This window comes from Oxyura jamaicensis, chromosome 3 (assembly GCF_011077185.1).
Source record: "Oxyura jamaicensis isolate SHBP4307 breed ruddy duck chromosome 3, BPBGC_Ojam_1.0, whole genome shotgun sequence".
Classification (NCBI taxonomy): domain Eukaryota; kingdom Metazoa; phylum Chordata; class Aves; order Anseriformes; family Anatidae; genus Oxyura; species Oxyura jamaicensis.
The window spans coordinates 105,627,090-105,639,742 of record NC_048895.1 but is presented as its reverse complement, the minus strand read 5'-3'; the positions used below and the strand labels follow the sequence as shown (position 1 = coordinate 105,639,742).

Sequence of the window (12,653 nt, the reverse complement as noted above, 5' to 3'; positions counted from 1 at the left end):
TGTGTCAGAGTTGTTGGAGAAGCATGGACTTCAGAAACCTGTTTCCTTTGTGAAAGACACAAAAGACAATGCCGAGGAGGCACGGAAACTGATGATTAGACTGACAAGGCACACAGGCCGCAAGTTAGTATTCAACTAACTGACATACCTAACTATTTTTTTTATAATAGGGAACTGTGCTGTTTAAATTGAACACAGATTACATAAAACACATTTGTTAAACCGATGATTAACATGATTAGTGTTTTTGCTGCATTCTCCACTTACGAAAATCTCTGTCCTGCTTCAGAGTTGTTTCAGTGTGTTTGTGTTCCAGTAAACAAGCCGAAAAGACATGCTGGCTGCTGCAAAACACAACAAAAATGATGGACGGTGAAGTTAACGTGTTGTAAATGATTTTCTTAAAGACCTATTTAATTTTATGGAAAGTGTAGGATTTGTAATTTTTTTTGTTGTTTTGCTTTCTCAGGAGCTGGTGTAACGGTAATTTATTGCTTTTATGTATTGATTATACTTCTTATTTTCAATATAACTTTTACATTTTTCTGTATAAAAACTACTCTATTTAACTGGTCTTCTAAGTGTGCATAAATTATTACACAGCTCTTGGCATAAACAGATAAAAAGAATGAATCCTGGTTAAAACAGCCATCACTGTGATTTTTTCCTGCTTAAACATGCATAATGTTTTATTGTTGGTGATAGGGTAGTACTTAGCTTGGGCATGCTGAAAGCTTTTTAAGACTTCTAGAAACCCTTCTTATGAAAGATCAAGTCAGTGCTTCTGTAGGAAAAATGTTGATATTTCTACTTCCTTGTAGAGACACTTTGCTTTGTAAAAGTGAAAGCTAATATCAGTTAAGAAAATAACTACTATCTGAAATAGTTCGCGTAGCTTAAAAAAGTGATTTTTCAATCTTAAGGTGATGTCCAAAAACCTCCAATGTTTTTTTATTAGTAAAAGTTTTGATGGTACCCAGGACATTTTATGGGAAATACTGTGTTTGACCCATGATTCCAGAGGGTCAAGAAACTGAATACCATTCTAATTTTAGGAAAAGCAACTGTAGTGCTGTTCTCCTACAATTGCACAAAGTCGATTAGTCCTTTGAGTTGGCCTACAGTAAACAGCACTTTAGTGATCCTCGGTTGCTGTTTTAAACTTCTTTTTACCCTGTTGCTGTTAAGTCAGCAGGAAAATAATACTTCCAGCTTTCTGATATCTGGTGGAAGTAACCAAAACCAACTGGGGGATTTTGATAAGGATTTCTAAAGATCCCCATCTTATTCCACAGAAAACAAACAGCAAAAACAGTTTGGTTACTGGATTTTGTCTAACATTTTTAACCCATATTGTTTAAATTGTAATTAATATTAAGTCTTCAGTCTTTATAAATCATTTTTAGTTAAAGGTCCAATTAAAGATAGAAATAGCTTTTGAGAAAGCATATTTTTTTGTGATGAAATTGTAGTATTATCTACTGCTTTTCTTTACATTTATTGAGAAATGGAATATTTAATTTCAAAAATGTTTGTAGGCAACCATCAGTCAGTGAGACACAATGGAAGGAGTTGCTCCAGGATATGTTAGACATGCAGCAGAAAGTATACACGTGCTTACAATCAGATACTTGCTATGAGGTGAGTTTTATATTTTCTCATTAATTTATGTCTCATGTAAGCTACAAATTCTCATTTTATATTGTTGCTTACAAATGTAAATAATTTCATGTGTTATTACTTGGTTGTCTACTGAGTTGATTATTTTTAGTCAGCGCAAACTTCCTGTGTTAATACATTTAATCAAAAGCTGCTCTAATAAATATCCTGTAAAATACCTTTTACTAGAGTTATTATTATTATTTTTTTTAAATTGTGTCAACTTCTTGAACCTTCATATGTCATTTACAGATGTATTTACAAATACTGTAATGGAAAGTAAGCAGTCTTTAGCTAAATGATATCTTCAAGTAATCTTTTCTTAAACATGAAGTTCTTGTTTGATAATATCACCCAAGATAATCTTGTTTCATAATATCACCCATGTATAATTTTGGACTTTTTACTCTATGCAATTTAATTAAAAAAAAAAAAAAAAAGGCAAAAACAAAATAAAAAACCATGAGATGGGAAATCTGATTTCATTAAAGGGGGAAAAAAAAACACACAAACCCACAAACGTGCCATGTACATAAACCCCAAAACTATGTCGTTGTTTGCAAAGGAGGAGAGCTATTAAACTGATAAAGAATTTTCTATGGAATGTACCGCTTATTTCTATTGTCACTTCATTGTACTAGTTTATTACAGATACAGTGCCATACCCACTAAAATCTGTTTAAATCTTGACATCTTTTAAGTTTAATACAAGGTTTTTTTATTACAGTTTTCAGATTTAATTGCTTATGGCTGCCAATCTGATTAGCCCTTGGGAAGAGTTCTTGAGGCAAATTAGAAAGAAATAATGAAGGAAAAAAGCAAACGGGGTTTAACCTATACATAAAATTTGACTCTTTCTCTGCAGTTTGAACTTTGAAGTTGCACAAAGATCTGCGATGTATTTGATGTTCATGGTTTTGTGATAAGCTAAGGCTTAGTGTACTTAGAATTTTAAAGTGCATTAAAAAATAGAGTATTACAGCACACTGAAAGTGAAAATACTATCTTTTCCTTTGCTATGATCTTAATGTATTTTTTTAAAATATATTTTTTTAACCTCTGGACCATACGATTAAAAAAAGGACAATGAAAGTTTTTTCAAAAATGATCTAGGATACTGAAAATGCTTTGAAATGTAGTGTTATATGCAATTGTACTTCGATAACTTTAAAATGGAGAAATTGATTGGGCAGTAAGGGTTTGCCATCACGTTGAAGTGTGTATTGGGATCTGTTAGCATGATGATTATTATATTTTAATTGTATGCAGAATGAGTCCTGTACTCATGAAGAAGGATTTAATATCTAAAGGTCTTGAACTAAATTGTTGTATGTATGTGAATGTTAAGGAAGAAGGAGGATCAGCTCTCAATGACTTTTATTTAGATCATTCATCTGCAGGTTGAATTGATAGGGAAATAACTTGTAAAAAGTGTTTGGAAATCTAACAGTAGATTAAATAAGCCTTTTCTATCTCTGGCAATTTTAATTTCCAAGATTTGAAATTTTAATAATTACTTTTCATCTTTCACTGTTCCTTGAGGATTAAATGGATGCTGATCCAAATTGTGTAATATTTATAAAGCACTGAACTATGTTCCTTTGGTGTTCAATTGCAGAGCATGAGATAGTTTGGAGAGGTTCATCATAGCGAAGAAATACTTTAATTTGTTATGAAATTAAAAGCCTTTAGCAAAGGCCATATTGTTGCAGCTGCAGTATTTTCTGAAATGGCTAAGTACATATGTTGCTATTTATTAGAACTATATTGAGCATGTTTAAAAAAATTAGGGAACTGAGATTGAACCTCTTACAGGGGGCAAAACTTTGACCTAAAATTAAATGTTTTGTGGCAGATATAGCAGTGTATTAATATATATGTTATTTGAAGATAATAGTGATTCAAAATTAAAGACAAGTTATATACTCAGTTCTTAATACTTTGAGTTTCTTCTGGAGTATAGGATTCGTTTCAGTGTCCTAATACTGACCTGCCTGTTCAGCTACTTGCATCCCATTAACACCTCAGAAAATAGGTGTAAATTTCTGATCTTATATTTTCTGAACTCATACTGCAAATAGGCAAAATAGGCAGTTAATAAGCTTTTTCTTTCTTTTCTTTTCTTTTTTTTTTTTTTTTTTCTGCAGGAAGTAGAACTAACTAGATAATAGCTATTTTTAGCTTTACTTAATAAACACATAACTTCTACCACAGAGAATATTCCTGTAATTTATTTTCTACTTGGACTGAATGTATTATTTGGACTTCAAAAATGCTTTTATTCAAAGGGGTCAGTTTCATACAATGAAAATATGCTTACTTGAAGCTGTTGCTACAGATTATTAAACTACTATTCTTCCTTTTAGATATTCACAGAAAGTCTTTTATGCTCAAGCAGTATAGACAATATCCATCTGGCTGGGCAAATGATGCATTGCAGTATTTGGTCAGTGGATCAACCAGTTTCATCGAAAGGGAAACCACAGTACAAAGTCAGCTATATGAGAAGTATCGAACTAGTTCTGGCTGCTGGCAGAGAATATTTCAATTCTTCAACCAGTCTGACTGATAGCTGTATGGATTTGGCCAGGTATATTTACAATTATCGTTTATGTAAATACATACTTTTATTTCAGTTTAAACTTGACATTTCTTTTCTTTGAAATATGTTGTGAATCTTACATGGATCTACTTCTCTTTGTTTAAAATTGTGTGGTAAATGGAAATATCTTTGGTTTCTGTAAGATTTCCCCCCCCCCACACACACACCATACTTTGTGTGTGTGCACCGTTGCTGTCCCTCGGTTGCTGGAATGATCTGTTACAGAATTTAGGTTGAAGAGAAGCATGTAGGTTTCACAGAGGATAAAATTGTTGTGTGTCATTGGAACCTTTTCCATGTTACAGCACTGAATTGCTGTTGTGGCCCCCAGTTACTACCACAATGGAAAACTGCATTTTGTGGATTCTTTAATTTCTTTTATATTGGTCCTTCCCTATTCTGAGACTTCCTCTGAGGCTATGCGTATTTCTTTGTTACATTGGTATTGGTCGATAGCCAGCTGAATATGAGCTAGCAGTGTGCTCAGGGGGGCAAGAAGGCCCACAGCTTGTATCAGAAATAGCATGGCCAGCAGGGCTAGGGAAGTGATTGTCCCTCTGTACTTAGCTCTGGTGAGGCTGCACCTTGAATACTTTGTTCAGTTTTGGGCCTCTCACTACAGGAAGGACACCAAGGTCCCTGAGTGTGTCCAGAGAAGGGGGTATGAAGCTGATGAAAGTTCTAGAAAACAAGCCTTATGAGAAGTGGCAGAGGAAGCTGGGGTTGTTTAGCTTTGAGAAGAGAAGGCTCTGGGGAGATTTCACAGTACTTTACAATTACCTTAAAGGTGGTTATAGCAAGGTAGGGATAGGTCTGTTATCCCAAGCACCAAGTGATATGACAAGGGGAAGTGGTCTCAAGTTGTGCCAGTGGAGGTTTAGCACTGGAATATGTTAAGGGTTGGACTAGATCATCTTTTAGATCTAAAAGACCATCTTCTAGATCTAAAAAAAAGACCATCTTTAGATCTAAAAGACCATCTTTAGATCTAAAAGACCATCTTCTTAGATGGTCTTTTCCAACCTGAACGATTCAATGATTCTGTAATCAAGAAATAAGCCAAATAGTTCTTCAAAAAGGAATTCAGACAGAGCTTTCTATGAAGGAGGCACAGTACTTAACAGTTTTACATGTAGAGGTTGCAGTATGGGTGTTCATTCTTGTGTTAATTTAGATATGGAAGTATTTAGCAATATGAATGCAAATAGGTAAAATGGTCAAATATTACCTGTCAAAGGTTGATGATGCCTTGGCTTATCCTAAATATTTTAAATAAAGGTATGTCTTAATATTGATAGCCTTTTTTTTATTCTAGTAATTCTCCTTTTCATTGATCTTGCTGCTTCATGTTAATCCAAATGAGTTTCTGTTTTTCCTTGAGGCACTTATTTAAAACATACAAGCACATAACCAAACAAAAATAGTTATATTTTATTTACGAAGGTAGATGTGTCTTTTAAATACTACTTTCCCTTTGACATGAGTACATTTAAGTAGTAATTGCAAGAGAGATTAAAGTATTTTTCTTCCCCTCAAGATATAATTCATCTTCTTGACCTTCAGTGATATTTATGTATGCGTGTTCAGCAAACCAGCCTTTAACCAAGTAAGACAGTCAAATAGTTCGTAACTAGTTTTCCTTTTCCACACTTGTAAGTTTTCCCCAGTAGAACATTGCTTTATAGATCGACAAATCATTTATTTTCCATTAAGATTTAAAAGAATGTTTTTGCAGTTTACCTTGAGTTAGAGGGTTATGTTCTATATAACTTAATCAGAAAATGACAGAAAATGTGTTTTTTCCTATTCATTCTCAGCTTGTGCTCTCTCCCATCCCAAATGGACACACATAGACACATAGACATGTTCGCACATAGACACAGATTAGTAAAGGTATTATTGCCTTAGGTCAAAGTTGGAAGGCATTCACTTTCACAGTATCAATTATAAGGTGTTAGCTCTATTTATGTTTTTGTTGCAAACCATTTTTCTTAAACATGTATTACTAAAAACTACATATGAACATAGTATACCAGTGAAAGTTTAAAATAACAGATGATTATGTCCATATAATATTCATAAAACAAGTGCATATTTTATTTAAAGTTTTATTTACGGTTACATGGCACTAATAATTGCATACAGTAATTCATCTTCAGAATAACATTGTATATTTTTTTTATCAGCTTTGTTTTCATTTTCTGAATCTAGCTGAGGAAGCTGAATTTGTGACAAAGGACCTTAAATTTTGCCTCCAATCAACATTTTACTTTTATCTTTTAGGATATGACAAAGCTGAAACCCAGTAATGGTTATGAAATATTCCCCTAAGTAATTCCGTATGTAAATACATATGTCTCAAATGTCTTTCATTCATTAAATCTGTTACAACTCTAAATTGAAGGGGATTTAGGCATTGATCTTATTACAAATAAGTGCAAAAGAGTATGGCTATCCAAGAGTAGAATTTGTTTAAAATGTTTAATTGGCCATAACATAGTGCCAAATAGTTATAATGTGCAGGATCAGCAAGTATTTTGACATTGACAACAAGTTACTCTTTTTTACTCAAGAATGCAGAAGTTATCTTTTTCCAGAAATTTAGACTTTGAACAACTGCTTTTACAAAAATTTGTTTCCTTCCTACTAGGTCCTGTCTGCAACTTATTGTAGACTGTCCAAGTGCTATTCAGGAGGAGCTAGATCTCATTCGTGCTCTTGGCTACCTTGAAGAATTTGGCGTGAAAATACTACCATTGCAAGGTACTGCATATTTTTATTCTTTATGTGATTGCTTGAAACACATGCATAAATGTGCATGGCAAATAATTAGTTATTTTGTGATTGTTGTATGAGTAAAATAAGGGGTCATTTCAAACAGCTTACAGACACGTAACTTAAAATTACTAAAATACATAAATTCAGGTGATGTCTGTGATTGTGGCTGGATATGTTGTAGTGTTATTTAACTTAATGTTTATAGATATACTTCCAAACTCTCTTTGTCTACACTGTTGAACAAGAAATATGGCAGTGAGATTCATTTATACAGTCTTTAACACTGGTTCTTGGTGAGGCCGCACCTCGAGTACTGTGTTCAGTTTTGGGCCCCTCGCTACAAGAAGGACATGGAGGTGCTCGAGCGAGTCCAGAGAAGGGCTACGAAGCTGGTGAGGGGCCTGGAGAACAAGTCTTACGAGGAGCGGCTGAGGGAGCTGGGCTTGTTCAGCCTGGAGAAAAGGAGGCTCAGGGGTGACCTTATCGCTCTCTACAGGTACCTCAAGGGAGGCTGTAGCGAGGTGGGGGTTGGTCTGTTCTCCCACGTGCCTGGTGACAGGACGAGGGGGAATGGGCTTAAGTTGCTCCAGGGGAGGTTTAGGTTGGATGTTAGGAAGAACTTCTTTACTGAACGGGTTGTTAGACACTGGAACGGGCTGCCCAGGGAAGTGGTGGAGTCACCATCCCTGGAGGTCTTTAAAAGACGTTTAGATGTAGAGCTTAGGGATATGGTTTAGTGGGGACTGTTAGTGTTAGGTCAGAGGTTGGACTCGGTGATCTTGAGGTCTCTTCCAACCTAGAAATTCTGTGATTCTGTGATTCTTCTTCCAACAGTGCGTTTGTGTTCAGATAGACTCAGTCTCATCAAGGACTGTCTTTCTCAGATGTCAACAAACTACAAGCAGTCTGCTAAGCTCCTGGGACTTGCGAATTTGCTGAGGGTTGCAGGTAAGCTGTTGGAAGGCACTGAGCTGCAATAAAACATAGAGTTGTGTTATGCTCTAGGACGTTTGAGCTGATCATTAGAATGTGTTTTCAAGGATACCACTAAAAAGCAATCTGAAAAAGCAGTCATTGGGTCAGAATGGAATATTTTACATTAATGAAATATTTTACCTTCAAGCTGGTCTTGAAGACAGCTTTTCTGACCTTCTGTTAATACCTAAGGAAAAACTCTGTCTAATATGGATCTTGAGTAAAAGCTCATTTCAGACTAGAGGAGTTGCAGGTGAGAATATTTTGTTTTATAGACAATTGGTAGTACTAAAATTCCAGTAAATCTTCTTGTCTGTCAAATAAAGTAATTTGATTTAATAATAGTCCCATTTAAGTTGGGGGAAAAGTCATCTCTGTCTGTCTAACAACTGAAATTAATACATTTATTTATGCTGTGTGTATATTCTTTGTGCACTAAAGCTAATGTTAGCTTAGTACTCATTTGAGAAGCTGAACACCTTGAAGGATTACATCTTCAGTATACTTTTTTTTTAATGACTTGCTGCTCCGTTTGTTAAATCTTCTAAGATTTTTTATTTTCTGTATTTTGGGAATCTTAGCAGTGACAATCATTGCATAGTATTATATATAGGGGGAGTTGGGTGTGATATTATTAGAGATACAGCAGTTAGGACTTTGACCTATTTTGATAACTGGGTCCTGAAGAAAGAAATCAGTGGAGGCATAATTCTTCCTCTGTGGTAAGCAGTGGAGTCCTACTACTTGAAGGATGGTATAGGGGAGGGCATAGTACCATATTAAGTAGTTGGATCCAATCTATGTAATTGTTCTTTTTCCATGTAAATCTCGTGTTCTGTGGAAAAACTAGAAATACAGTCAGAACTTGTCTTTTTGTTTGTTACTTGTAAGACTGTTAGAAAAAAATATCTCCATAGTGATTCATAAGACAAGATGACTGTACAACTCTTCCCTTCTCTTGTCTGCTTCTACCCACATCAGGTTAAATCTGTTAATTTTTCCTCTAAATATGTTGGTTTCTTTAGGCTAATGCATCTGTTGTCTGTTTTACCTTCTTTTTGAATCTAAATAATTTTCTTCTGTATAAGAGGAAGAAAAGCAAAATCCAGTGTGATTCTATGAAGCTTAAAAGTACAAGTTTTTGTCCAGTAGTGTTTAGTGTTTTAGCCGTGGCATAGAACCTCCTGTGACCTGGTATGCATCTTTGAATATGGAATAAACTTGTAGCTCCCATCTCCAGAGACTGAAGGATGAGGGACGACATAAATTAAGTAGAGAACTTTAGCGAGTACATGTAGTGCTTGTTGAGATTGTAGTGCCTGTGTACCAGCTTTCCTTTTCATTGCTGTCTCAGTAAGTTTCTAAATGATGTTTTCTAAAAGATTTAAAGCCAGATGACAAAATAGACCCTGATTATGTCTGGACTGGAAAAAAATAGAAGCTGAATGTGTGAGGTGGTTAATTTTTACTCAAGTAAGTGGTTTAAAAACTACTACTTATGTTACAAATTACATAGTTATTCTAAGAGTATTGGGTTGTCTGACTTTAACTGTTAATGCTGATGGTTGTTCTTGTAGTAAGTATGGAATTCTACTGATAAGTGTATATTTCAGGAGTTCATCTTGGTAAGGAAAAAGCTGCTTTAACAACGTGATTTTCTTGACACTTAAGCTAAATAAACAATTAGCTCTGTCACTTTCCATGATTTTTTTAATAGAGTGACATTTCACTGAAAGCAAAAATAGAAAGAAAACATTTCTAGTAGTGACTTTCTGTGATGGTAGGTGTGGGTGTTTTTTTTTGTGTTGTTAGTTTTGTTTTTCTTTAAATAAGTAGTTTTATGCTTCTGTGATTAGAAAACATTTCACTGTTTCTGAGGAGTAACTAGTCATAGTACTTATCTAGAAATACTCTTTTCTGTACAGGATATTAATTTATAAGCAAGACAAGGATTCAGCATGAGACTGGCAAAGTTGTGATTGTTATCTGAACTTATTTTTTCTTTGAGATGGGCTATGGAAAACATTGGTTTCTTTCATTTTAAGAAATTCAATATTTCTTTAATCTTTCTTAGTTTTCCTGAGATGTGAAAGCCATAAACTGCATACTATTGTTATTGCAGAGATGTTGTGCGTGGTATTCCATCCCATTGACTGGTATCCAGAAGAGGGTCAAAAGCTCTCAATAAGCATACAAAGAATACGTGACTGTCAGTGTTATATATAAAGTCTTGCATGCAAATGCAATAATTTTCCATCATACTAAAGAAAGAGGTAGAGCTTTGCTCTACGGTCCTCTGTTGCTTCGGTACGTATCTTCAGTGAGCGCTGAAACAGATAATCTGACACAGGGTTGAAGGCTGCATATGATTTTAATGGCTAGGCTAATAATCCCCTTAAAAACTGATACTAAGTAGAATGCTGACTTAGCCTTACTCATAATCTGCAAATGAAGATACTCTTAAAATTTAATAGGCAGTATAAAAAATTAAATAAAGCAAGACATATAAAAAGGGCATTTCTGTATCTTTCAATTCGTAATTTCACTTTTACTGAGTTGCAGTTGAAGACTTTATGGCTTTAGCTGTAAGACTGATAACACCCATTAATATTATTCTATAAATCAGTTTGTCGCCAAAAAAGCAGTTTGCATGCACACAGTTTTTAAGATTTGTGAACCAACAAAATTCTAAGCCTTCCTTGCAGTTTTAAGACACCAGGTTTAAAATAGCTGGGAAAGGGCAACATGATTTTTAACAGGTTCTGATGAAAGGAAATGGTTTAATGGAGAGATATAGGGATATGTCTCGATGCTGGAGAAAGAATCTAGAGATTGAACTTTATGGACCTGCTCACTGAAGAATTACATAAAGCACTGTTGGAAGAAAGAATTGTAAAAATGGTGAAAACCAATTAGGTTGACAAAAAAAAATGCCCTGATTTATGAGCCAACTTTGCTGTGAAATATGTAATTTTGTCTTGTGGAACATACCTGTATCAGTTATGCTTTCTCAGATCTGTTGTCCTTTCCATTCCCACCCCACCATTGTAGAGTGCTCTCTCTTGCTTTGTCTGCTAATGGTACAGATTTTTTCCCCATGGCCCCCATCCCATTATATATTTTGAAAGACCTGCTTGATACAGCCATTCATAGCTATATAAATTTTAAACGTGTGTACATAGGGAGTATATAGTGCACGGTATATTATGCTACGTATATCATATAGCCTAAAAAATATGAGTTTCTAATTTCAACTCAAAGCTCAATATTCAACTCAATATTTTAATTTCAACTCAAAAAGAATGCATCTGCTGTGCAGACTAGGATAGAGTGCATGTAGTCATCTGAAGGAGCTTCAGGAGCTGTGTATGGTTTATTTTAGAGAACAGCATTGAAAGCAAGTAATGCTTTGAGAAGTACAAAAATAAATTCTAAAATATTGCTTAGGTAGTGATATATCAACAGTTTTCTTAATTGCTTTAAGGTATTTGATCAATGAGAGTAAACTCTATTTAAGCCTCACATCACTACCTCCTCTAAATTAGGCATACAAGTGTTATCTTAATTTTGCAGATGGGCAAAGTGAGAGAATGAGAATGTGCTCAGCATGACAACCAGCAAACATGCACCAGGTTAGGGAACTGGAGGTGCCCTAAGTCTCACGCTCCTTTCCTAATCCACACACTTAAGAAAGAGCACAAGAGAATTCATGTTATGTAATTACTTGCTTACAAAATAGAGGAGTGAAAAAAGGGGTAAAAAACATAGCTTACGCATCAGAAATTAACATCTTCTTGATACGCAGTAACAGTAGAGAAGATCTAGGGAGCATTGCTATTTATTGTGACAATTTTTGATTCAAGATCCCTGGAAATATTTCCTATTCATCTCACTCTTTTCTCACAGTTTCCTTGTGGTAATGTAGTTCCTTTTAATATTTGTAATATCTAGTAATTTTAAGCTTTGCTTAGATCCCTAAGTCAGCTAAAACTGTATTTTTGAAATCCATCTTTTTAACACTGACTTTCTTGCCTATGTATGTAGAAGTAACCATACAGATGGTCTGTGGTCTTGTAAATGTACCTCACGTGGAGTTTCTGGAGTATATGTATACCATTTTGATTCCATTTGACTTTTAAGTTTTCTGATGTGATTAATGTTCTTTGTTTTATTCACTCACAAATAAAACATTTATCTTATGCAAAATGTCTCAATTGGCTTTTTTAAATTATACTCAAATTAGATTCATTTTTTTTTTTTTAAAGTATTTGACCATACTGTATTCCCTGCTCCCCACCCAATGACTTTCAGTCATTTCTGAGCTTCCATATTTTTCCTCTCATTTGTAATGCCATCTTTGCTTTTATCAACTTCTATCTGAAAGCTAAATGCTGTAACAAAAGGATGTGGAAAAACTATGTATGTAGAAGAGACCTAAATCTTACTGAGCAAAGTAACCCTTAAAATATAAGTGCGTATTTGTTATGACATAAGGAAGCATTAGTCCTAAGCAGCAGAACACACACAACAGTTTTGCAAATAATAAAAGGGAAATAAAACTAGCATGTCCTTTCCAGTTTCTGAATTTGGTTTGTTTGAGTCTGGATGTCAGACATTAACATTAAGGCTTAATGCAGAA

The 12,653-nt window shown here is 34.6% G+C and overlaps 1 protein-coding gene across 2 annotated transcripts in view; it reads left to right on the top strand.

The window, feature by feature from the left end:
• The window catches only part of NBAS (NBAS subunit of NRZ tethering complex), a 178,875-nt gene that overhangs the window by 55,027 nt on the left and 111,195 nt on the right, over nucleotides 1-12,653 (top strand). For both annotated transcript variants that reach the window (XM_035320545.1, XM_035320544.1), the window contains exons 28-32: nucleotides 1-123; nucleotides 1,539-1,641; nucleotides 4,026-4,249; nucleotides 6,912-7,024; nucleotides 7,874-7,987. In XM_035320545.1, coding sequence (XP_035176436.1) covers nucleotides 1-123; nucleotides 1,539-1,641; nucleotides 4,026-4,249; nucleotides 6,912-7,024; nucleotides 7,874-7,987 — 677 coding nt within the window. The remainder of the gene's footprint in view (nucleotides 124-1,538; nucleotides 1,642-4,025; nucleotides 4,250-6,911; nucleotides 7,025-7,873; nucleotides 7,988-12,653) is intronic.